Here is a 26,255-nt window from a genome sequence, read left to right as displayed (position 1 = left end):
TCTCAGATCATCACCTGGTGAATCTGCTGGGACTCCTGGAGCTAATGGCAGTGGCGGTATGCGGGACCCGTTATGACTATGGACCGAGAAGTTCCACATTCTCAGTTTAGTCCATATTCAACCTCCAGCAATTCATCAAAATTACCTGTTAGTTTTCCAACCAGTTTATGGCTCCAGTAGGCTCCAAGTAAACAGACCTCTGTCTCTGGATACACCCGTCTCTCCAGATTTCACGGTCGTGACTTCAGTTCTCGGAAAGATAAAAGTCACTGATTTTCAGCTTGACTAGCTTTTTTCTTATAAGGATAGGGGTGATGACTTCCAAGTTGTTTGCATGTTGTAGTTGAAACCGGGAGTTCCAACAAGTTTCTGACTGCAAGAGAATTAAAGAGAGAATTGAAGAATAGAAGAATATCGAATGACAACAGAATCACAAAAATCCTTTAACCGCTCAGTTTAAACAGTTTAAATGCCGAGGCAGGAAACAATTTCATGATGACTTCAGTGTCAATAGAATGGCTATCAGAGGTTGTCTGTGTAGCATCATGCAGAAATGCAGAATATGGACAGGACACCTTCTACAGCGTACTCCAAGCTTTGCTTTAATTTTGAATAGCAATTGTTTGCACTTCTGGCTGGGCGCGGTGGCTCACGCCTGTAATCCCAGCACTTTGGGAGGCCGAGGTGGGTGGATCATGAGGTCAGGAGTTCGAGACCAGTCTGGCCAACATGGTGAAACCCCATCTCTACGAAAAACACACACACACACACAAATTAGCTGGGCATGGTGGCGGGTGCCTGTAATCCCAGCTACTTGGGAGGCTGAGGCAGAAGAATTGCTTGAACCCAGGAGGTGGAGGTTGCAGTTAGCCGAGATCGCGCCATTACACTCCAGTCCGGGTAACAGTGCGAGACTTCGTCTCAAAAAAAAAAAAAAAAAAAAAGTTGTTTGCACTTCTACACATCTACATAAATTTGTATTTGTATTATATCAACCAAAGGAATACAATTTGACTTAATTGAGTTTCTGCAAAAAACTTCAATTTCCCAGGTCTCATCTAGAAGGGATAAGATAACTTTATAAGCACAGTTTTTCAAAAGATAAACATCGCACAGGAAAAAAAAAATTCTCATTGTTATTATTTGCATCTGGGGTTATACTGTAAAAAGAGACATTTTAGATCTTTTACAGTCTCTAGTAGTAAACAGAAAGATTACATTTTTATTACTGTGGCTTTTATCCTGGCCCTTGAAAATTCGTTTGCAATTTTAGAACCAGGAATACTTTTGGTGTGTCCAATTGGCCATTTGAGCTGAAAAGATTGATGATGGTGATATACAGTGTGGAAGGTCATTATAATTTCAGCTATGGTTGTTTTATTTTTATCTGAATTTCCTTTCATCAGAAAATTTGTTACTTTATCCGTTTCTTTAGCACTATTTGAGGAAATCATGTATCTCTTAGGCTTAGCTGTTAGTATATCCTGGCTTATATCTGATTTTCCAATATGTTCAATACTGAATGAACAATTGTGTACTGTAGAAAGAGCTTCAGAACATCTTTAATTTAATAGATACCAAATGTTTTGGAAAAAAATTTTTTTTTTTTTTTTGAGACAGAGTCTCGCTCTGTCGCCCAGGCTGGAGTGCAGTGGCGCGATCTCCGCTCACTGAAAGCTCTGCTGCCTCCTGGGCTCACGCCATTCTCCTGCCTCAGCCTCCCGAGAAGCTGGGACTACAGGTGCCCGCCACCATGCCCGGCTAATTTTTTTGCGTTTTTAGTAGAGAAGGGGTTTCACCGTGTTTGCCAGGATGGTCTCGATCTCCTGACCTCGTGATCCGCCCACCTCGGCCTCCCAAAGTGCTGGGATTACAGGCGTGAGCCACCGCGCCCGGCCAATTTTTTTTTTTTTTTTTTTTTTGAGAGAGTCTCGTTCTGTCGCCCTGGCTGGAGTGCAGTGGCACGATCTTGGCTCACTGCAACCTCCGCCTTCCTGGTTCATGCCATTCTCCTGCCTCAGTCTCCCGAGTAGCTGGGACTACAGGCTAATGTTTTGTATTTTTAGTAGAGACAGGGTTTCACCGTGTTAGCCAGGATGGTCTCGATCTCCTGACCTTGTGATCCACCCACCTCGGCCTCCCAAAGTGCTGGGATTGGTGTGAGCCACGGCACCCGGCCTTGAAAATTAATCATGAAATTTATACTTGCATTTTGATTCAAATATACATAAATGAAAATAGGCAATAGGGTAGATTTCATATTAAGTATCCTTAACACAAAATATAAAATAAAAAATAAATTATAGTAATCACAATAATTGAAAATACTAAATTTGATCATCTCACAAGAGTGAAGCATAATTACCAATAAATTGAGGCCGAACTATTGAAAGGTTGGAAACTTACAAACTAACAATAAACTTGAACTTGATATGTGACACAGAAAAGTCAAACTTTACGCATGCCTGCAAGGGAGAACTGTGTTTGCAGGAACAGTATCCCTGAAGAAAGCCAGAGCTGATCTTATCCAAAATTTTGAGCAGCTGTGTCTGGGATTGGCGAATTTTCAGAGGCAGGGTTGTTTATGGATTGTTACACTTTTAAGTGTGTTAGTGTGGTCACTGGAATTAGATGGTTGTCGACCGGCTAACTTCCAGAAGCACGGTCACTGGAGGGAGGGACTTGCTGACCCATCGTGGTCTAGAAGCAGCACTAAGTGGCATTCGGAGGCTGTCATTAAGTTGATCTCAGAAGCGTGGCTGCTGGCAGTGAGGCCATCACTGATTTTTCAGACCATGTGTACTGATCCAAAGGTCGAATTATTGGAGATTATTTTACAATTTAGGAATTTGGCCAAAAGAACAATCTTTTCCTTTCTTTAATATGGAAAACAAGTACTTTTATTCTCACTTCCCTCTTTTGTCTTCCCTCAAACACATAGGAGAGAACATAAAAGAGATTGTTCATCTCTTTATTTGTGGAGGTATGATTTCCAGCTTGTATTGCCACTTAAGCGCTTAATTTAAGAGCCAATTACTGAAGCAGAACCGTAGCTTTAAGTGCTGATTTTTCATTAATGAGGGGAGAAACCCTGAATACATTTAAGGCATCCTAACCAAGTTAATACAGGATTCAGGACAAAATCTTTAAATACAGGGCGTTTGGCAACCCTACCTGAGTCACGTTTCTTCTCACTCGCCACTCTCACCTACTTGCCTGTGAAAACCGTGCCTTATTTATTCTAATACATAATTATCTGTCTTCTGTTCTTCGTCAGTGCTGTCCCTGTTTGAGTTGGGACCTCATTTACCTACTACTTGAATTTAAACAGCCCAGATTTCCTGGGGGGCATCAGTCATCAGGCATCAGCTCTCTTCAACCCCATACACTTATCTTCTATGCAATTTCCCTTGCCTACCGTCTTTGACTCCACCAATTTTACCATAAAATCCAAACTCCTTAGCTTGGCAAATAAGGCCTTTTGTGATTTGGCTTCTGCCGTCTACTCAAGCTTTAACATTTGTCATTTTCTTGCTCGCTAGTTCTAAATTACGTTTCCCAAATGTGCCCTATTACCCACCTGTGCTTTGGCGCATGCAGTTTCCTCTTAATCGGAATGCGTCTCTCTCCCTCGGAGTTCCTATTGTTCTCCCCAAATAGAGCTCAGGCATCATTGGCCCTGGAAAGCTTTGATGTCTCCAGGCTCTCTTGATGAGTCTCTTTCTTCATCCTGTGCAAATCTTTACAATATTCTCATAGTGGAACATATTGTCGTAACTTGTCTATTGAAACAACAAAAACTGCAACATAATCTGCTTGCTCATTTGCTAGTTCAATTCCATCCCCTTCCCCTCAATTCATGGCTTCTTGAAGAAAAGCCTGTGTCTGTCTTAAAACTTGTACAGTATTAAGACTTGTATACTTGTAAACATATATAGTGCCTGCTCCAAAGTTAAAAAATATTTACTGTTATGAGAAAAACTTGGGACTGTAATGTCCCCCCTCAAACTGGGAAGGAGCTGAGACCAAAGAATGACTCAGACAAGTCCAGCTTGATGAGCAGATTTTATGATGATTTCCATACAGGGCACTCCTGGGCGGCAGCAGGACCGCTCTGGAGATCTGTACCACCTTGCACCTCTAAGCTGCTTTTAAGCCAGTTTTCTGGCTCTTTGCCTCATGTGTGTGATTGGACCGTTTGCTTAGTGTGTTCCCAGACACTCCGGGATGTTTGGGTTCACAGGGACACTTGCTCCTTGGTTGGGCACCATGGCCTTTCCCAGCCTTCAGGGCTCAAGCAGTGGATATAAACCCTTAGGTAAGCCGGTAGAGGATCTGTCACACTACACTGAGTTTATGAAACAATTCACATGTCTTGTTTGGGCTGCTGTAACAAAATACCTCATCATACTAGGTAACTAATAAAACATTTCTCACAGTTCTGGAGGCTGGGAAATCCATTTAAGGTGCTAGCATGGTTGGTGTCTGGTTATGGCCATCTTGATTCAAAGAAGGTATCTTATCACTGTGCCCTCACATGGCTGAAGGGCAGAACAAGCTCCCTTGGGGCTCTCTGATAAGGGCACTGAGGGCTCCGCCCTTATGACCTAATCACCTCTCCATACATCCCACTTCATAATACGATCACCTTGGAGGTTAGCATTTGGACATATGGATTTCGGGGGAAGACATAAACATTCAGACCATAGCAATGTCCTTTACAAGAGTTTGCCACAGGTGTTAGATTTGTGAAGTTCTTCTGATGTGTTCATTATACATTAAAAAAATACATATTTAGGGCAGCTGGGCATGGTGGCTCATGCCTGTAATTCCAGCACTTTGAGATGCTGAGGCAGGCTGATCAACCGAGGTCAGGTGTTTGAGACCAGCCTAGCCAACATGGAGAAACCCCATCTCTACTAAAAATACAAAATTAGCTGGGCATGGTGGCAGGTGCCTGTAATCCCAGCTACTCACGAGGTTGAGGCAGGAGAATCACTTGATTCTCGCTCCTGGGAGGTAGAGGTTGTGGTGAGCTGAGATCGCACCACTGCACTCCAGCCTGGGCGACAGAGTGAGACTCTGTCTCAAAAAACAAAAAACAAAAACATATTTAGTAGCTTTAAACCTGAAATAATTTGCCTGTTTTTCTATCTAATACAGTTTATGGCAAATAACTGGTACACCTTCCTAATAAATGACTTCAGAGAAATAAAAACCAAAACAAAGTTAAGACACAGTTGAGGAGAAAATTCCCAACTACTAGAATAAAAGACCAGATTTTTCTTTTTCTTTTTTAATGAAATCCATGCACAAGTTTGACATGAGGGTAGGAAAAGGACGAACCCCAGAGACTGAGAGGTAGTTCATAATTCATTTTTCTTTTATTTTGGTCCTTTTCTCTAAAAAGGTACAATTTGATCAATTCATTTGTATGCTATTAAAATGCTATAAAAATATTACCAGTTTGGTGGTCTTCTAATGAGAAATCTAAAGCACGCCTCCCCACCCACTTGGATCTGTTTCTGATGATCACATGACATCTAGCATGTATGTCTGTAGGAAAAGGGAAAAAGCAAACCCATTTCACAAATGGCTGAAGTCAGTGTCTCCAGTGGTAAATTCTTCATCTCAGGTTATTTTTTTAAGTGTCTGACAAGCACAAACACTTTCCTCATATCTATTATATAGTTGAGGTTTATCCATGGAATTAAATACCTAATGAGGGCTAAATTATCATAGTTTCACATCCATTACATTTATTACATCTCTCTCAAGGATGCATTCTTTGATGAGCTTTGGTTTAAGGCTTTCACACACACAAATCTACTTTCTAGGAGTCCTCTTCAATGTGAATTTTATAATGATTCGTGAGGGATGACCTATGGTTGAAAAGTTTCCCGCATGTATTACATTCATAGGGTTTCTCTCCAGTATGAATTCTCTGATGTGCAATACGTGATGAGCTTTGTCTAAAAGTTTTTCCACATGTATTACATTTAAAAGGTTTTTCTCCTGTATGAATCCTTCGATGTTGAATAAGAGCTGAACTTTGGCCAAAAGATATCCCACATTCCTCACATCGATATGGTTTCTCTCCAGTATGAATTCTCTGGTGATTACTAAGCGATGAGTTACACCTGAAAGTTTTCCCACACTCATTACATTTATAGGGTCTTTCTCCAGTATGCATTCTCTGATGCTGAATGAGAGCTGAACTCTGTCTGAAGGCTTTTCCACATACTTTACATTTACAGGGTTTCTCTCCGGTATGAATTCGCTCATGAATAATAAGTGTTGAGTGGGAACTTAAGGCTTTACCACATTCATTACAATTATAAAACTTCTCTCCAGTATGAATTATTCGGTGTCTATTAAGTCGTGAAATAGAAGTAAAGCCTTTCCCACATTCATTGCATCGATAGGGCTTTTCTCCAGTGTGAATTCTTTCATGTTGAATAAGAGATGCACTCTGGCTGAAGGCTCTCCCACATTCACTACATTTGAAAGGTTTCTCTCCTGTGTGAATTCTCTGATGATAACGAAGGGATGAGCTAGACTTAAAGGTGTTGCCACATTCATTACATAAGTAGGACTTCTTTCTAGAATGAATTCTTTGACATCCAGAAAGGGATGTGCTGCAACTAGATGCCTTCCTACCTGGATTATACTTACAAGGGTTTTCTTCAGCATGGATTTTTTGATGTATAAAAAGGCCTGACCTTCGGCTGAAGGATTTACCACATTCTTTACATCTATAGGATTTCTCCACAGTATGGGTTCTTAGATGTTTATAAAGGGATGTACTGAGAGTAAAGGCTTTCCCACATTCTTTACATATGTAGGGTTTCTCTCCAGTATGCGTTATTTGATGCTGAATAAGAGCTGAACTTTGGCTAAAGGCTTTTGAACATTCTTTACACTTAAATAATTTCTCTCCACTATGGTTTTTCTCATGTTTACGAAGGGATGAAGTGTTAATGAAGGTTTTTTCACACATACTACATTTATAGCGTTTATCTGCTGTCATTTTTGGTTGATTAAGTAAATGTGAATTCTGTTTGAAGCTGTTCCCTTGTATTTCACATTTTGGTGGTGTTTTGTCTCTGGGAAGTATCTGTTGCCTAATAAGCACTGACTTTGGGCTGAAGTTTTGGCTTAATTCAGTATTTTTATGGCTTCTTTCTATACTGGGGATTTTTTTGTGGGTGGCTGAAACTATCTGAAAACTTCCCTTTTTATCCTGCTTTTTCTCTAATCTGCCTTCATATATGTAAGGCTTTTCTAATTTCAAATCCCAAGGTACATTCCTGTTGGATCTTTTCAGTATCAGTCCCTGAAATGAAGAGTCTTGTGTTTGCGTTGACTTTGTGGTTTTATGACTGCTCTTCGATCCTGGAGGGAAAAAAAGAAATTGAAGATGTTTAATGAGATATCATAGCATTTGACTACTGAGACTAAATGTGTAGAAGGAATAAATATTGGTGATATTTAAATAAGGCCCCGATATCTGTATGAAAAAAATTGCAAGAAGAAAAAATAGGACAGTTAGACAGTATAATAAAATATAATTGACAGCAATTTAAGTACTAGGGTGAAGAAAAAAATAAAGCAAACCCACCATTTAAAGAGGGTGAGAGTGACCAGGAGAATTGGCTAATGAAGAACAGAGAGAAGTGTTGTAAGGGGAGCATGAGTTGAAAAAGGAAGTCTGGGGTCAGGACCCAAAACCCATGATGGAATCCTACAATTTATTTTTTTGTGACATTTATCTTCTTTGTGTAATTTTTTTTTCTTTTTGAGACAGTTTCACTCTGTTGCCCAGGCTAGATAGAGTGCATTGGCACGATCTCGGCTCACTGCAACCTCTGTCTCCCAGCTTCAAGCGACTCTTGTGCCTCAGCCTCCTGAGTAGCTGGGATTATAGGCACCCACCATCATGCCTAGCTAATTTTTGTAATTTTAGTAGAGACAGGATTTCACCATGTTGGCCAGGCTGGTCTTGAACACCTGACCTCAAGTGATTCACCTACCTCGGCCTCCCAAAGTGTTTGGATTACAGATGTGAGCCACTGGGCCTGGCCTCTGTGTAATTATTCTTAATCTGGAAAGTCCCTCCACCCTATGTCAAATTCCCTCATATCCTTCAGATTCAGTTCAAAACTGGACTCTTTCAATCCTCTGACTCTGAGCAGCCACAGTCCATTCTCCTTACTATAGCACTTACCAGAGTATTAAACATATGTATTACCGACCTTTATAATATTTACACACATATACAGTATATTATAGTTATATATCTATGTCTGTATATATCTCACTCTCCTTTTCTAACATAACTGTTCTTCACAAGCAGATCAGCGTGCCCTATTTTCCTACAGATCCTCTGGATAGCACTCCAATTATATACAAAAGTTGTATGTTTTGTTAATCTGCCTTAATTACGTATACATTTCTAACTTGAACAATGTCAAATATTCTTATGTAGTTCACATATATACAAATATGCATATGTATTATACATACACACACATTTCAGACCCTTGTAGAAGTTGTCTCCTAGGCCAACACATGGGTGATTAGAGAGGTTTCAGGGCCAGTTCAAACAGGAGGGCCCTGTTATTGAATTAATCGACAAGAGGTGCCACAAGACAGGCCTAGAGCCAAGAGCTGCAAGAGAGGAAGTTAGCCTATTCATGCATCAAGCAAGAGACGCTACATGGGAGGGCTGAAAAGAGTCAAAGATCAACAGTAAGACAGGCATGGATATGTAAGATAAAGCATGGTTAACATGGAAAAGTCAAGAACAGAATTGAAGAAATATTAAAATTGGATAAGAATACAATTCAATACTAAATTCTGTCAGGGATGGTTATACACATATCTTAGCATTTTCTCCTGGGGTAGAGGTAAGTGTTTAAAGGGATTATTTGTATCTCACTGTATTTGGATTGACAGTTACTTTCACACATCTACACATTACTTCTGCTTAATAAACACAATACCTTTTGCTTTTCCCTTATTAGTGTTCACTCACTAGTTCCCTTCATGGATAACTCTTCTTCATTCCTTCTTTGACAGTGGTACTGCCTAGGGTTTAGGGTTTTTTTCACTCCACACGCCCTCCCTGACTAACTTCACATGCCCTCTATCTTTACACTATTTACTGTAAGGGAAAGCACAGTTTCTTAACTTTATGCTTAACACCTTCCTAGTTCCTTCTCCGTTTCAGTCTTGCTAAATTAAGTGATCAAATTTTAATACATTATTTGGGCCAAATATATGGAAGGGGCAGTGGCAAAAATGAAGTGCTTTTCCTTGTGTTTATCGGTCATTGTTTCTAGGCTTAATATATGTGCTGGGAAGAAGGCAGCAAGATTCTGCAACTTGAATTCTAGCTTGTAAGGCAACGATACAGAACCTGCCTTAGGCCTAGTGTTAAGAAAGGCCGCTCACCTTTCCTAGAGCCCCGAGCAATGGGATCAGGTACTTAAGTGGTATTTTGTTTGCCATGCATTACTGTCTCTACCATAATCTCCTAACTAGTCTTGCCCTCTTGTCAATTCAGCCTCCACAGTGCAGCCAGAATAATGTTTTTTTTTTTTTTGGAAATGGAGTCTCCCGTCACCCAGGCTGGAATGCAATGGCGCGATCTCGGCTCACTGCAACCTCCCCCTTCCGGGTTCAAGTGATTCTCCTGCCTCAGCCTCCTGGGTAGCTGGGATTACAGGTGTGTGCCACCAGGCCTGGCTAATTTTTGTATTTTTAGTAGAGACGGGGTTTCACCATGTTGGTTAGGCTGGTCTCTAACTCCTGACCTCATGATCCGCCTGCCTTGGCGTCCCCAAAGTGCTGGGATTACAGGTGTGAGCCACTGCGCCCAGCCAATCTTTCTAAGTTCATTATTTTACTATGTTGCCAACTCCCTTAAGATCCTCCAACAGATTTTCAATGATTCACATCTGAAGTCTCTTAACATGGTGAATACAGTACTATCTGACCTGACCTTTAGCCACCTGTCCTCACCCCTCTCCCCTGGCTTCTTGCCAGGTAGGCCGAACTACATGCAGCTTCAGGGACACTCCATGACTTTTCCTTGTTTATCTTTACATATGCTGGCAGCATCCTTTCCATTCACAAATACTCATTAAGTGCCTACTATGGGCCAGGTAATGTTCTGGGGAATGCAGATAATGTATCCAATAAGAAGGGATTCCAGCCTTCAAGGAGCTTATACTTTGGAGCGTGTGCATGCATGCCTGCTGGGGAAGGAGGGGGATGAAGGGACAGGTAACAAGTACATAAATAAAAGTCATGTGGCTATCTGAGTAAAGTGCTCAAGAGCTCCCCAGGCAAACGAACCAGCAAACACAAAAGTGTGGCTGACTCAGAAACAGCAGAGAGACTGGCTGGAGTAAAGCAGGAAGAGGGAAAATGGTGAAATGATAAAATAAGAGTGGAACAGGCTGGGCACGGCAGCTCAGGGCTGGAATCCCCGCACTTTGGGAGGCCAAGGCAGGTGGATCACCTGAGGTCAGGAGTTCAAGGCCAGCCTGGCCAACATGGTGAAACCCATTCTCTACTAAAAATACAAAAATCAGCCAGGTGTGGTGGCACACACCCATAATCCCAGCTACTCGGGAGGCTGAGGCAGAGAATCACTTGAACCCGGGAGGCAGAGGCTGCAGTGAGCCGAGATTACACCACTGCACTCCAACCTGGGCAACAGAGTGAGACTCCGTCTCAAAAAAAAAAACACAAAAAACAGAAAACAAAGAGTGGAGCAGGAGGCGGGGGACAAATCCTCTAAGGCCCAGGTCATGGTAAGGACTCTGGAATTTAAGCCTTATGGGAAGCTGGGGAATTATGTGTTCATCTGAGTTGGCTGCTGCGTGGACCGACTATGCCAGGGCACCAGTGGAAGCAGGGAAGGGAGAGACTACTGAAGAAGCTACTGCAGCTCTTCAGGTGAGAAAGGGCTGGAGGCACAGATGACTACACCAGGCTGTACTGAGAAGAGCTAGCGGGACCGAGAATAACAAGACTCAGGAGTCCCAGGAAGCTGAGAGGGAAACAGGAAAGTTAGTGATCATGCCTAGGTTTCCAGCCAGAATTCTGAGTGCTGCCACCAATTACCAAGAAGGGGAAGACCAGGAAAGGGGCAGGTCTGGGGGGCATTCTGCTTCAGGTATGTTTGTGGTGGCTGAGATGCCTTAACAGAGTCGCAGGAAGACACCGAAATACTAGTTATATTGATGATTCTGGAGATCTGGGGAAGGTCAGAGCTACAGACAGGCATTTGGGGGTCAGCAGCATGTGGGTTTTATTTAAAGCTGAAGAACTGAAAGGAATCACTTGGACACTGAAATATCTGGAGGTTAAGAAGAATAATATCAGGAGAGTACAGTGTTTCAGAAGCCAAAGGAAGAAGTACTTCAGGGAGGAGTGAATGATAACTGTGGCAAATAATTTGAGGACTAAAAACTTAATCCTGATTGTGCCAAGACAGAGGTTGTTTGGGATTTAATAACAGAGCTATCAGTGGAATCATAGGGAAGAAAGCCTGACTGGAGTGCATGGAGGAAACAATGGGAGAGGAGAAAATAGAAACATCAAGAGCAGAAACCCTTTTCAACAGTTTCCAAAGGAGAGTAAGAAAATGGGACATAGGGGAGCTTTTATTTTTTAATGGATGTGATTACGACTCAAAAGTCCATTATCAATTCTGGAAAACTCACCCCAACTCTAAAGTGCCAATATTTTAGTCCTGAAATCATGTTTTTCACTGAAGCAGACATGGGTTTTGGATTGTGGCTATCCTAACTCTTTCTTATGATCTGTTTAGAACTTTCCAGAGGCCTACAAATAGGTCTCCTGAGGTTCAGTTCAACCTTTGCTCCCTCCCAGAATCAAGCCCAGGCCTCAGCAACCTGAAGAACAAGGTAAAGGCCTAGGTTAGAAGCTGAGAAACAGAACGACCTTGCTGATGGCCACTGCCCTGACCAGTTCCTGTTACTAGGTCTAGACTCTTCCACCTGGACTCCTACTACACCCAGACAGTGCTTCTTCAACCTGCTCTCCCTGGATGATTTCATTCACTCCCACACCTCCTACGTGTATGACTATCCTGAAAAATACTTTACTGAGGTCTTTCCAACTGCCGGCTACAATTTCCACTTGAGGATCTTTCTTTTTAAATTCAGCCTTTTTAAATTCAAATCTGAACCCAGAGCGTTCCTTTTCAAACCTTTTTTATATGTTTTCCAGTTCAAAATGACATCATGATCTCTTCAATTACTTTACCATAAATTCTTAGCTTTATCTTAGAATTTTCTCTTCCCTAGGCACTCATCAAAATCTTTTCTTTTTTGTTTTTTGAGAGACAGGGTCTTGCTCTGTTACCCAGGCCAAAGTACACTGGTGCCATCATAGCTCATTGCAGCCTCAAACTCCCGGGCTCAAGCGATTCTCCCACCTCAGCCTCCTGAGCAGCAGGAACGACAGGTGCACACTGCCAAGCTTGGCTAATATTTTTATCTTTTGTAGAGACAGGGTTTCATTTTGTTGCCCAGGCTGCACATTCTCTTAAATCTCATCACTAAAATGTCTCTAACAAGCCGTCGTGAATATGTCTAAGTTCAGGATCTCCTTACTGTAGAGTGACTTGCTCCTGATCCTTAAGTTACTCCCTTGACCTGTTTCTCGCCTTTCCAGCATTATTTCCCACTGGATTTACCCCTCTTAATACACAGAATTGCTCATGTTATTTCAAAAAGCAGTGGTCATTTCTCACTTTATTAATTTATCAAATATTTAAAAAGCACCTACTACGTATTAGGCTCTGTCCTAGGCATCGGTGATCCACAGTTCCCTACGGATCCAGTAATTAAAAGGAACAGTTGATTTCTTCAAGGAGTTTATGGTTAGACATTAGAAATGAAGACATCAACAGGTAATCACAATACAATGTGACAATTTCTACAATAGAAACGTAAGCTAGAAATGGACGTGACCATGTGCTTAGAATCATATCCAACTGTCCTCAGAGAGTGAGGGCGCAGAGAGAAAAGGGGTACAGCAGGAGGTTGCCGGAGTGTTTTGTAAGAACTGACATATAAGATGGGATGTGAATGGTTACAGGATAGATGAAGGGTCAGCACGAGGGCCGAAGGCAGCACCCAAGTCTTTGAATGCAAGTCAGTTTTACAGACTTATTTGCTGGAGTATTCATCCCCACCTTGTCCTACAGCTAGTCAGAGTAACAGCTCCACCTACGGAAATCACCTTGTCCTACAGCTAGTCAGAGTAACAGCTCCACCTACGGAAATCCTCTTGTCCTACAGCTAGTCAGAGTAACAGCTCCACCTACGGAAATCCTCTTGTCCTACAGCTAGTCAGAGTAACAGCTCCACCTACGGAAATCGTCTTGTCCTACAGCTAGTCAGAGTAACAGCTCCACCTATGGAAATCACCTTGCCCTACAGCTAGTCAGAGTAACAGCTCCACCTACGGAAATCACCTTGTCCTACAGCTAGTCAGGGTAACAGCTCCACCTACGGAAATCACCTTGTCCTACAGCTAGTCAGAGTAACAGCTCCACCTACGGAAATCCTCTTGTCCTACAGCTAGTCAGAGTAACAGCTCCACCTACGGAAATCACCTTGTCCTACAGCTAGTCAGAGTAACAGCTCCACCTACGGAAATCACCTTGTCCTACAGCTAGTCAGAGTAACAGCTCCACCTAAGGAAATCACCTTGTCCTACAGCTAGTCAGAGTAACAGCTCCACCTACGGAAATCACCTTGTCCTACAGCTAGTCAGTAACAGCTCCACCTACGGAAATCACCTTGTCCTACAGCTAGTCAGAGTAACAGCTCCACCTACGGAAATCCTCTTGTCCTACAGCTAGTCAGAGTAACAGCTCCACCTACGGAAATCACCTTGTCCTACAGCTAGTCAGTAACAGCTCCACCTACGGAAATCACCTTGTCCTACAGCTAGTCAGAGTAACAGCTCCACCTACGGAAATCGCCTTGTCCTACAGCTAGTCAGAGTAACAGCTCCACCTACGGAAATCACCTTGTCCTACAGCTAGTCAGAGTAACAGCTCCACCTACGGAAATTGCCTTGTCCTACAGCTAGTCAGAGTAACAGGTCCACCTATGGAAATCACCTTGTCCTACAGCTAGTCAGTAACAGCTCCACCTACGGAAATCGCCTTGTCCTACAGCTAGTCAGTAACAGCTCCACCTACGGAAATTGCCTTGTCCTACAGCTAGTCAGAGTAACAGCTCCACCTATGGAAATCACCTTGCCCTACAGCTAGTCAGAGTAACAGCTCCACCTACGGAAATCACCTTGTCCTACAGCTAGTCAGGGTAACAGCTCCACCTACGGAAATCACCTTGTCCTACAGCTAGTCAGAGTAACAGCTCCACCTACGGAAATCACCTTGTCCTACAGCTAGTCAGAGTAACAGCTCCACCTACGGAAATCACCTTGTCCTACAGCTAGTCAGAGTAACAGCTCCACCTATGGAAATGTCACTTGCATTTGCAGTCACACAGGGTTTTCTGGAGTCAGAGAACTCAGGGAGCAATCTGCTGGGAACAATACATAAACTGTGATGGGGGTAGTATTGCATATTTGTAAACATCCTCATAATCTTTGTGCTGGTGGAAAAGATAAAAGCTGTTCTGGAAATTTTGTTGTGGTAACTCTTATTTTTAAAGCTTTTAACGTAGAAATTTTCAGCATATGTAAAACTAGTGTGAATTGTACAATGAATCTCCAAGCCAGCTTCAGTAACCACCAACACTATTCTATCTATAACCTTGTTATGGGCTGAATTATATCACTCAAAGAAGACATGTAGAAGTCCTAACTTCCAGGACCTAGAAGGTGACCTTATTTTAAAATATGGTCTTTGCAGGTTCAATCAAATTAAGATGAAGTCATTGGGTGAGCCCTAGTCCAACGTGACTGCTGTCCCTGTAAACTGGGGAAATCTGGACACAGGCATCCAGAAGGAAAGATGATGTGAAGACACAGGGTGAACACAGTGTGAAGACGGAGGCACAGATAGGACTGACGCAGCTGAGGCCATGGAGATCTCCAAGTTGGCCATCACTACGAGCTAGCGAGAGGCCAGGAAGATTCTACGCAGAGTCTCAGAGGGAGTGGGGCCCTGCGAATATCTTGATTTTGACCTTCAGAACTGAGACAGTAGGTCTCTGTTGTTTTAAGCCACGAAGTGTATGGTACTTCCGTATGGAGCCCTAGTAAACTAATACAAACCCTTACATCTCTTCCACTAGATTATGCTAAAGCAAATCCCAGACAGCAATCGTTTCATCTGCAAAAACATCGAAACTGCTCTTATCACATCCATCAAAATGGACACTATTGCTTGCAGTTACTTTTGCCCTTAGAATACATACCACTAATAAGTCAAACTGCTGCAATGTAAAGGCAATTCAAGTAATTCTTTCTGTGGCTAAGCCACCGATCTGAACCACAATTAGGGTTGTTTCATTCTGCTCTCAATATGGAGGGGGTACTTGTTCATTTTTGTTTAATTTTCTTTTATAATTTTTATAAACCTTTTTTATAGTTCTGAAGTCAAAATTATGAGACCTCAAAAAGTTCTAGATTCTACCCCGTTCCATCCTTTGTATTCCTTCACCTCATAGATAGCCATCTTTATTGATCTCTTTTTATTCTTTTTCTTTTATCTTTCTAAAAAAAAAAATAATTGCACTGCTTAATGACTGGGATATGTTCTGAGATATGCGTTGTTAGCAATGTTGTCATTGTGCAGTCATCACAGAGTGTACTTACACAAATCCAGATGGTACAGGCTACTACACACCTAGGCTATACGGTATAGCCTGTTGCTCCTGGGCTGCACCCCTATACAGCATGTTACTTAACTGAACACTGTAGGCTACTATAACACAATTGTAAGTATTTGTGCATCTAAACATATTTAAACATAGAAAAGGGACAGGAAAAATGCAGTATTACCATGTAAGGGACCATCATCACATATGTAGGCCATCACTGACTGAAACATTATGTGGTCCATGACAGTATAGGCAAATACACACACTGTTCTTGGCATCCCCCATCCACCTTTCTCAGATAACAATACTAACTGCTCTGTTCTGTGATTATTCTCACATTCTGGAGATCACCCCATAGCGGAATTTACAGAGGTCTTCCTCATTCCACTTTACGGCTGTGTGGATGTACCACAGTTTATCATCCTCGGAGTGCCTTAGCTTTAGTTCTATGCCCCCAATTCTTCTCACTCCGCATCTTTCCACAGGCAACTTCAATTGTAGACTCATCCTCTAAGCAAGATAGCAGCTTAGATGCCTCAAAGTCAACACACCTAAAACCAAACCCACGATTGTTCCCTCCAACCTGGTCAACCCCGTGTCTCTGTAAATGGCGCCAGTTCTGAATCAAAACCTTAAGAGTTATCCTTAATACTTCTCCCTTCCTCAGCCCCCTCATCTAATCAATTACCAAGACTTGTTTATTCTGCCATCCAAACCTGCCTCACATTCGTCTACCTTTCCCCATCTACTGCCACCGTCCCATCACGAGCCTTGCCTCCAATGTCACGTGCCTCTCCTGATTTTCCTTAGAGTACGCTGTCACCTGTCTTCCCTACGGGTTCATTTCTCTCTGCCTGGCTTCCTGAAATGCTGGAGTTCCTCAAGATTCAGTCCTAGGCTCTTTCTCACTTACTGTAATATGAACGCTATCCCTAGGCCAAGTCACCCTCCCCCATTATTTCAATTATCCTATATTGATGAGGTTCTTCCAAATTTACATTTCATGCTTAGTCTGTATTTTGAGGTACTGTACTCCAAAATCAACACTACTTGGCATCGCCATTGGGATAACTAGGTCAACCAAAAACAACTCAATTTAATTAATCTAAAACCGAATTTATATCACCTCCAAATCTGATCTCCTTCTAGTGTTCCTATGTCACTGAATGATATCACCGACCATCACAGAACAAACCAGAAACCAAGCAAGCATCCCTGACAACCCCATCTCCCTTTTGTTTGTTTTCATTTTCTTTGTTACCCCATCTCCTCTATCTCCCATGTCTAACAGTCCTGCTAGGTGTATCTCCTGGATATCTCTGGGACTGGTTCACTTCTTTCTGTTTCCAACACCACTAACCTAGTCCAAATCACTCGTGCATTCATTATGTAACTGGACGCCTACCCTTGCCAGGGGCTGTTTTAGGTTCTTGGAAAACAGGAGTGAATGAAACAGGCAGCCCCTGCTACAGCAGCTTACAATGCAGAGGCAGAGACAGATCGCGAAGAAACAGGTACTATTACACAGCACTAAGCACAGGGAGGGAAAATAAACAGCAGGCTGAGGAGATAATGTGGGGGCTGGAGGGCCATGTGTCAGATGAGCTGTGCCTGTGTGAGCCGAAGCCTGTGCAGCACAAGGAAGTGAGTGAGCCACACAGGCCATGACCACCACAAAGAACAGTCCCAGACAGAAAAAAGCAAGGGAGAGGCCCTGAGTGGGGCCTGCTTGGCCCCCTAACAAACTGCAGGGCGGCCGACGGTGATCAGAGGCCTTGAATGAAGGGCAGAGTAGAAGGAGTTGAGGGTGAAGAGGTAGCCAGGGCCAGACCATGTAGTGTATTTCTCCCAAAGGACAGTTAAAAAGATAGACAAGTGTGGTTCCCACATCAAAAAAATCTCATCTTTCTTCAGGGAGGAGAAAGCTCTCCCCAGCACAGGGGCTGTGGGGACCGAGGATGCCTGCCCTGCAGCTCCTTGCTGGACCCATGGCACAAGGGGCCGTCACTGAGCCCTCTGGACCTGACAAGCCCTGCACTGTGGCCATCAGGTTCTCCACATGGGCTGGTGGCTGCAGAACGCAGCCTGGGCCTGCCCTGTGCTACTTATGGTTCCTCAGAGCCTGTGCTTGGCTCTCAAGCACCAACCAAACCCTGTGACAGGGCCCACAGCTCTCTCGGGCACCTGTTCCGCCTTCTCCTCGCTGCCTTTGCTTCTCCGGATCTTCAAGAACACCATTTCTTTTGTTTTTGAGACGGAGTCTCGCTCTGTCGCCCAGGTTGAAGTGCAGTGGTGCGATCTCTGCTCACTGCAAGCTCCGCCTCCCGGGTTCACGCCATTCTCCTGCCTCAGCCTCCTGAGTAGCTGGGACCACAGGCGCCCGCCACCTCGCCTGGCTAATTTTCTGTATTTTTAGTAGAGATGGGGTTTCACTGTGGTCTCGATCTCCTGACCTCGTGATCCACCTACCTCGGTCTCCCAACGTGCTGGGATTACAGGTGTGAGCCACCGCGCCGGGCCTACAAACACCATTTCTTAGGCCTGGAGCAATTCTCCATATTCTTGGATCCTGGGTCCTTCCTCAGGGAAGCCTTTGCTGACGCCACCTGCCTGCTCTGCACTCTCTCTGCACCGAGTGTCTTTCCCACGTGGTCCTCACTGGAACGTGTCCTTCTGTGCCTTGTGTGCAATGTGTGTTCACCTTGTCCCCCCGCTAGATTGTGCACTCCAGAAGCATGAGACCTACATCCCTTTCTGCCCAGTGCTATACAAGGGACAACAAAGCTGTGGGCGAGGGTTCAAGCTCAATCCCCCAGAGCCAGAGTCCCCCCAGCTCAACCGCTCTCAGTCCCCCAACTGCTCTCAGTCCCCCACTGCCACGATGGCCACTCCTCGTTTCCTCTGATTACTTCTCAGGCTCTGTCACAGATTCCTCCTGCTTAAGCACCTCACAAATGCTGGTTTCTTGGGATTTGGGACTCCACCCGGCCCCCTCACTCGGCCAGCTCTAGGCTTCCAATGCCCCTGTCATGCTGATGGCTCCCTGACCTCCCTTGAGTCTTGGCCCTGTCACTTACACACCTGCCCACCAGCGATCTCCACCCGACTACTTCACTCACATCTCACGTGAGATCTACCACACACCCACCTGCTCCTGTGCCCTGATCACGCGGGCACCTCCTCCTCCCCCCTCACAAATTCACGGCAAGTGCCTTCATCCAGGCCCTCCCACCTCCTGCCTCCCTCCATGACTGCAATCGCTCTGCAAGGCTTCCTGCGTTTTTTTCTTTTGAGACAGAGTATCGCTCTGTCGCCCAGGCTGGAGTGAAGTGGCACAATCTCGGCTCACTGTAACCTCCGCCTCGAAGGTTCAAGCAATTCTCCTGCCTCAGCCTCCTGAGTAGCCAGGATTACAGGCATGCACCGCCATGCCTGGCTAATTTTTGTATTTTAAGTAGAGACAGAGTTTTGCCATGTTGGCCAGGCTGGTCTCAAACTCCTGACCTCAGGTGATCTGCTTGCCTCGGCCTCCCAAAGTGCTGGGATTACAGGTGTGAGTCACCATGCCCAGCGTTTTGCCTCACTTTCAATCACGATACTTCTAACATGACCATTCTCGTAAATTCAAATCACATAAGAACGTCACGAATATATTCTCTTTGTGAAAAATTAAAACTACGTGTAAATAACGTCCCCTTCCACAGGACCCATTCTCAATCCTATTCCAAGTATAACTAATGTCACCAGTTAATTAAGGTGTGTCCTCCTAACCTTTCTCTCTGGGCTTACGTGCACATGACACATACACATAATTTTCACTGAACATAGATGGTGGCGTCCTAACAATGCTCTGTAACTTGCTGGGAGCTCTGTCCACGTCCCTGGACTCTTGTTTTCAGGGTGGTGATGCTCGCCAGAGTAAGGACACGCCGCAGGTCCCTTAGCTGTTCTTACACTGATGGAGACTCAATTGTTTCTGATTCAAACCAACTTTTCAAAGATACCAAGGACCATACGATTCCCTGCCCAAATCCTTCAATTATTTCCAGTGCTCCATGGGACAGTTTCCACCTCTTAGAACTGTGCCAAAGCTCTTACCACGCAGCCCTTCTCCAGCTTTCTATTTCCTTCCTCACCTCCTCCTTTCCCAAATACACACTGAGCTTCAGCCAGAGTGATTATTTGAAATTCCTGAAACATACTATGTTTGCTGAATGAATACATGAAAATACAGCCCCATTCTAAAACAACAGGAAAGAATAAGAAAAGAGATTCTGAGAGATTCATGGGGAAGTGATTACAAGGGAGTAATCGTAGTGGGCTTCCCCTTCCCCACCCCTTCTTGAGGTCTGAGAATCCTCAAAGGAGTTTCCCGACCAACACTCCTACCTCCTCTCATTAACCAGACCGCTGTCTGCGGCGATTCCCGAGCACCTTGGGCCACCCACTTACCCAGAGACGAGTCGCCAGAACTGTCTTTCTCCACCTTCCAGGGATCTTCTCCTTGCTGCAACAGGGAGATCACTTTCGGTTTGGTAAATGGGAGTCCTGCACGTAGACAAAAAACCAAAACAAAACAAATCAGACTTGGTTTTGCTTTGATACAGTTATCCCAAATTTAAACACAGAACTCACAGGATGATACAAAGAGCTTCTGTGTAGTGCTTAAGTTGTGCCCCTAGGAGGTAAGTGGGTAGTGTAAGGAAAAGACAAGTGACTTGTAGGACATGACTTTGGTACAATTAATTCTATGTTAGGAAAATATGACCGACATGCAGTATTGGTAATAGGATGCCATAAGCTTTCTATAAAAGAGGAAATGTTAAGACAGAGAGACTGGTTAAAATTTATAAGTAGGTTATCTATGAAAAGGATGATGTACCAGGTAGCTTGTCTAAAATGAGAGAACACTATCTGACTCCCCCGCTTTTTTTTTGAGGAGGAGTCTCGCTCTATTGCCAGGTTGCAGTGCAGTGATGCAATCTTGGCTCACTGCAACCTCTGCCTCCCGGGTTCAAGTGATTCTCCTGCCTCAGTCTCCCAAGTAGCTGGGACGGCAGGAGCATGCCACCACGCCTAAGATTTTGTATTTTCAGTAGAGATGGCGTTTCACCATGTTGGCCAGGATGGTCTTCATCTCCTGACCTTGTGATCCACGTGCCTCGGTCTCCCAAAGTGCTGGGATTACGGGTGTGAGCCACCGCGCCCGGCCTATCTGACTGCCTTTGAAGGATGGCAGTGATCAGCAAACTATGGGTCATGGGCCAAATCCAGACCACTGCCTGTTTATGTATGGCCCTGTGCCAAGAATGGCGGAAAAAAAAAAGAGAAATATGTTACAGAGACCATTATGCAACCCACAAAGCCTAAAATCTTTACTATGTGCCTTTATTTATTTATTTATTTTTGAGACCAAGTCTCGCTGTCGCCCAGGCTGGAGTGCAGTGGCGGGAACTCGGCTCACTGCAAGCTCCGCCTCCCGGGTTCACACCATTCTCCTGCCTCAGCCTCCAGTGCAGCTGGGACTACAGGTGCCCAGCATCACACCCAGCTGATTTTTTTGTATTTTTTAGTAGAGGACCGAGTTTCACCGCGTTAGCCAGAATGGTCTCTGTCTCCTGACCTCATGATCCGTCCGCCCTGGCCTCCCAAAGTGCTGTGATTACAGGCGTGAGCCACCGCGCCCGGCCTACGTGGCTTTTTATGGTAAAAGTTTGCTGATCCCCGGAAAAGACAAGTGGGAAAGGCAAGTGGCAGGCCTAGAGGCTGAACGAAGCCCCCTGCTGGGAGATGAGCAAACTACAGAATTGTTGGGAAATGATGCCTGAATCATGGACAAGCTTCGAATGTGCAATTACATGGAGGGAGAAGAACGATTATCAATACCACCTTTTTCATTCCCAGACGCAGGGCAATTCCACGCCGATAAGGGGAATATGTTTTTAATGTTTATTTATAGAGATTTGATTTGTATAATCCTCAAACTCAGCTCAAGTTTTTCAGCGATCAACCGCTTTTATTCAGGGAAGGAGGTGCTGAGCTATCCCAATTTTCGAATTCTGTTTCTACAGGGGAAACTTCCTTACCCAGTGCGACCAGGTTCCTGTAGTTCTCCAGCATCACATCCCGGTACAAGTTTCTCTGAGAAGGAACCAGCTTTCTCCACTCATCCCGGGTAAAGAGCACGGCCACGTCCTCGAACGTCAGTGACACCTGTAAGGACAAGTCGTTCCAGCTCACCCAGGACCCCCCTCACAGAGTGGACGGGATGGCAGTGGGGAAGACAGGCTACCCGTGATAACAGTTCTGATACTATTCAAGCTTCTGAAGGTTCCAGATCATTCCTTTAATGAACAATTGGCCAGTAACAAATATATACTGAGCGGCACACAGCGAGATTCAGGCCTTGTGCAGCCACTGTAAGAGATGGGTAGAGGGATTACGGCCATTAGTGGGAGTGTTCATTAGAAAACTCTTTCTGATGGCAATTTGATAATACATATTAGAACCCTTAGAGTATACTCCTTAAAGTACCAATTACTCTATTTGTACTGTAATGAACAGTGCACAAAAGTACACACAAGAACATATTCATGGTGTTTGTAAGAGCAAAAAACCAGGAACAATCTACATACTTAATGATGGAGGTTAGGTTAAATAACTGAAGGTACTCGCTGTGTGTTTACTCAAGCTTAAGGATAGTAATGATGAAAAGTAAAATAGCTATAATTTATTGAAGGCTTTCTATGGGCCAAGTATTGCTCTCAGAGCTTTGTCAATTTGCAGTGTATAATCTTTATTTAACATTCACAACAATCCTACGAAGACGATACTATTTTTGTTACCACTTTACACAAGAGAAAACAAAGTTACAGACAAGATACTTGTCCAGGTCACACAGTCACTGACAAGCTGTGTGACTTGTACACATTTTTTTTTTCCCTAGAGATGGAGTTTGGCTCTTGCTGCCTAGGTTGGAGTGCAATGGCATGATCTTGGCTCACCGTAACCTCCACCTCCCAGCTTCAAAAAATTCTCTTGCCTCAGCCTCCTGAGTAGCTGGGATTACAGGCGTTGGACACCATGCCCAGCTAAATTTTGTATTTTCAGCCTGGCCACCATGTTAGCCAGGCTGGTCTCGAACTCCTGACCTCAGGTGATCTGCCTGCCTCAGCCTCCCAAAGTGCTGGGATTACAGGTGTTAGCCACTGGGGCCAGCTGACTTGTATACATTTCTTATCCTGTGACTTTGTTTTTTCTTGTGTAATTCAAATCCAGTCAGATGCTTGACTGAGCCTCCATTCTTAACTACTCTGGAAAACTGCCTTTTAATGCCTGCCCCTTAGGGTTAAGAAATAAATGTGGTAATCCACACAATGAAGACGGATAGTGATGATGGTTGCACAACAATGTGAAAGTACTTAAAATGCCACTGAATTACACACTTAAGTTAAAACGGTAAATTTTGTTATATATATTTTGCCATAATAAAAAAAAGGTTAAAATGGTAACATACATGGTAGCATACATACATAGACACACACACACACAAATGTGTATAGAAAATGATTTATTCGGGCTGGGTGCAGTGGTACACGTCTGTAATCCCAGCACTTTGGGAGGCTGAGGCGGGTGGATCACCTGAGGTCAGGAGTTTGAGACCAGCCTGGCCAACGTGGTGAAACCCCGTCTCTAATAAAAACACACACAAAAAAAACTTAGCCGGGCGTGATGGCGGGCGCCTGTAATCCCAGCTACTTGAGAGGCTGAGGCAGGAAAATTGCTTGAACCCAGGAGGCAGAGGTTGCAGTGAGCCAAGATCCCGCCACTGCCTGGGCGATAAAGCGAGACTCAAAAAAAAAAAAAAAAAAAGAACCACTAGACATGGACGGGGAGGGCGGCAGGTCCTCCCTACAGAATCCACCACTCATGAGGGCGGACCAGCGCCTCCAAGGGAAAAGGACTTGGGCTCCATCCTGGCTGAAGATGGTCCCGGTGAAGAACTTCAGTCAGCGGGGAAAATCCACCCACGAGGATCTGGAAGGACAATGAGCTCACCTGGGGCCTCGCTTCCCGCCGCCCCGCAGCCATGTCCTCTCCGGGCTCTCCCCTGAGGACGGTGCAGTCTCCAGCAGGCAGATCTGAGAAGGAAAAGGGAGCCGGGAAGAAGCCCCTTATGCTTTCCAGCCCCGGAACCCGCAGCTCTGACACCCCGACTCCCGCCGAGAAAGACCCCGGGCGCCCGCACAGGGAGTCGGAGGAGCCGGGAGCCCGCGGACCGGAGCAGCGCCGGCCGCCGTCCAGGCCCAGGTCTCACGGGCTTGGGGCTCACGGAGGGGACGCCGGACCCGCAGCGGCAGCACGACCCGCCGAGCCCGCCAGGGCCAGGGCTGCCCCGCGCCGCTGAGTCCCTCGGCGCCAGCTGGCACTACCAGCACCCGCCGCACCGCTCGAGAAACTGAGGCAGCGCTGGGGCACCTGCTCCGTTCACGGCCCTGCGAGGCCGGCCGGGACTCCCACAGCCACGGCCCCGGGGACGACTTCCCTCCGCCTCATCACGCCATTCTCCTGCCTCAGCCTCCCGAGTAGCTGGGACTACAGGCGCCCGCCACCCCGCCCGGCTAGTTTTTTCTATTTTTAGTAGAGACGGTGTTTCACCGTATTGCCCAGGCTGGTCTCGAACTCCTGATCTCGGGTGATCTACCCGCCTTGGCATCCCAAAATGCTAGGATTACAGGTGTGAGCCACCGCGCCCGACCCCACGTATCCTATTTCTAACACAATGCTTCATTTTTTTTTTTTTTGAGATGGAGTCTCGCTCTGTCGCCCAGGCTGGAGTGCGGTGGTGCGATCTCGGCTCACTGCAAGCTCCGCCTCCCTGGTTCACGCCATTCTCCTGCCTCAGCCTCCCGAGTAGCTGGGACTACAGGTGCCGCCACCACACCCGCCTAATTTTTGTATTTTTAGTAGAGACGGGGTTTCACCGGGTTAGGATGGTTTCGATCTCCTGACCTCGTGATCCTCCCGCCTTGGCCTCCCAAAGTGCTGGGATTACAGGCGTGAGCCACCGCGCCCGGCCAGAAAACGGCTTTGAAGAGGAAAGCACTGGGTGTCCGTAGGCGGGAGGGAAGGGGTGGCCGTCCTGGGGACGGGCTCGGAAACCGGGGCCCGGCTGCGTCCGCCCTGCCCTCGGGGTCCCGGTGCCCCGACTCCACGAGGCCCACACGGAGTGGGCAGGGCGGGCCCAGGAGGAAACGCCAGGCCCCGCGTCCACGGCGGGCTGCAGCGAGTCGGACGCAGGTGCACCGGCAGCGGCGAGGGAGCGCCCCGCGGGGGTGCGAGAGTCCAGGTCCCGGCGCGGAGGCCGGTGACAGACGCGGGGGTGCCCGCCAGCGCCTACAAAGGCTTTCCGAGCCCCGGCGGCTGCAGGCCGTCCCCGCGCCGGGCGCCGCCTCCTCCCGGCCTGGCCCGCCTCCGCCGCTCACCTCCCTAAGCTCCGGCGTTCCCGGGCCGCGCCTCCCCGGCCGCACTCCGCAGGCGGGAGGCTCCGGAACCGCCGGGCCGGACTGCAGCCTCAGGACCCGGCTCCGCCCCGGCGGCGTCTGGGCGACCTCAGGCCCCGCGCCGCTCAGCCCGCGGCGCGCCGGGGACCAGGAAGGGCGGGGCAGCCGCGGAGGCCGCTGGGAAATGGAGTCCACGGGAGGACGCCGGCTTTCGGGGAAGTGTAGTTCCATGCGTTTGCGGCGGGGTCCAGGCTGAGCTGTTAGGCGCCCACACGCCACAAGAGGGCCCCTGTGAGCTGGAGGGCCCCAGGTTCCTGGTTATAGGGAAGAGAAGGGGAGGGAGGTTCGCGGACGGCGGTAACTTGCAACTCTGGGTCGGTGTGAATTTCGGAAGGACGGGCGTGGGCGGCAGGAAAACAACGGCCCAGAACAGACCTATTTCCCCTCAGTTATTCACCAGAGGAGCACTGAGCACCCGGTGTGTGCCAAGCACGGTTGCAAGTGGTTTCAAATGCATCAATGAATGAAACAAACGTCATTGCCGCGGAGAACATTTTTTTGGGGGGTAGGGAGCAGACAATAAACCATACACGTAATTATATAACATCTTGGGGGATAAATGTGGGGAGAAAAAGGGTATGTGGAGGGTTTCGTCGCTGAGGTGAGAATGGACGAGGTCTCCCAGGACGTGCCTGAAGCACAGGGGACGGAGGTTCCAGCTACTCTGAAGCCAACAGATGTGTATATATATATTCAACTAAATCTTCTCCGTTACAAAAAGAACACCGGCTCTATTTAGAAAGTTTGGCGCTTCCCTACTGAAGAACATGCCTTGAACATTTGAATTTGTCAATATTCTCCCTCAGTGGCATTTTTGATAGCTTCATTGCATTCCATTGCATTTAAT

At 45.9% G+C, this 26,255-nt stretch overlaps 1 protein-coding gene across 2 annotated transcripts; it reads right to left on the bottom strand.

Annotated features, from left to right (window-relative positions):
• Positions 1-5,362: 5,362 nt before the first annotated feature.
• LOC105484093 (zinc finger protein 354A) lies at positions 5,363-25,474 on the bottom strand. Of its 2 annotated transcripts, XM_071098037.1 has the most exons (5): positions 25,331-25,474; positions 23,904-23,986; positions 21,932-22,058; positions 20,298-20,393; positions 5,363-7,395 (listed from the first exon to the last, which is right to left on the bottom strand). In XM_071098037.1, exons 2-5 carry the CDS (start codon positions 23,934-23,936, stop codon positions 5,834-5,836), a joined length of 1,818 nt encoding a protein of 605 aa, XP_070954138.1. In that variant the 5' UTR covers positions 23,937-23,986; positions 25,331-25,474; the 3' UTR covers positions 5,363-5,833. The 2 variants fall into 2 exon arrangements, with proteins under 2 accessions (XP_070954138.1, XP_070954137.1); XM_071098036.1 differs by lacking the exon at positions 25,331-25,474 and having other exon boundaries at positions 23,904-24,276.
• Positions 25,475-26,255: the final 781 nt, after the last annotated feature.

Source organism: Macaca nemestrina, chromosome 6 (genome assembly GCF_043159975.1).
Source record: "Macaca nemestrina isolate mMacNem1 chromosome 6, mMacNem.hap1, whole genome shotgun sequence".
Lineage (NCBI taxonomy): Eukaryota > Metazoa > Chordata > Mammalia > Primates > Cercopithecidae > Macaca > Macaca nemestrina.
This window is presented reverse-complemented; position numbering and strand designations above follow the sequence as displayed.

Coding starts and splice junctions, on each gene's coding strand:
- LOC105484093 (XM_071098037.1), bottom strand. CDS start 23,936: ATGGCTGCGGGGCGGCGGGAAGCGAGGCCCCAG. Junction 22,059..23,903: donor GGCGGGAAGCGAGGCCCCAG/GTGAGCTCATTG, acceptor TTGTCCTTACAG/GTGTCACTGACGTTCGAGGA. Junction 7,396..20,297: donor TTCTGGCGACTCGTCTCTGG/GTAAGTGGGTGG, acceptor TTTTCCCTCCAG/GATCGAAGAGCAGTCATAAA.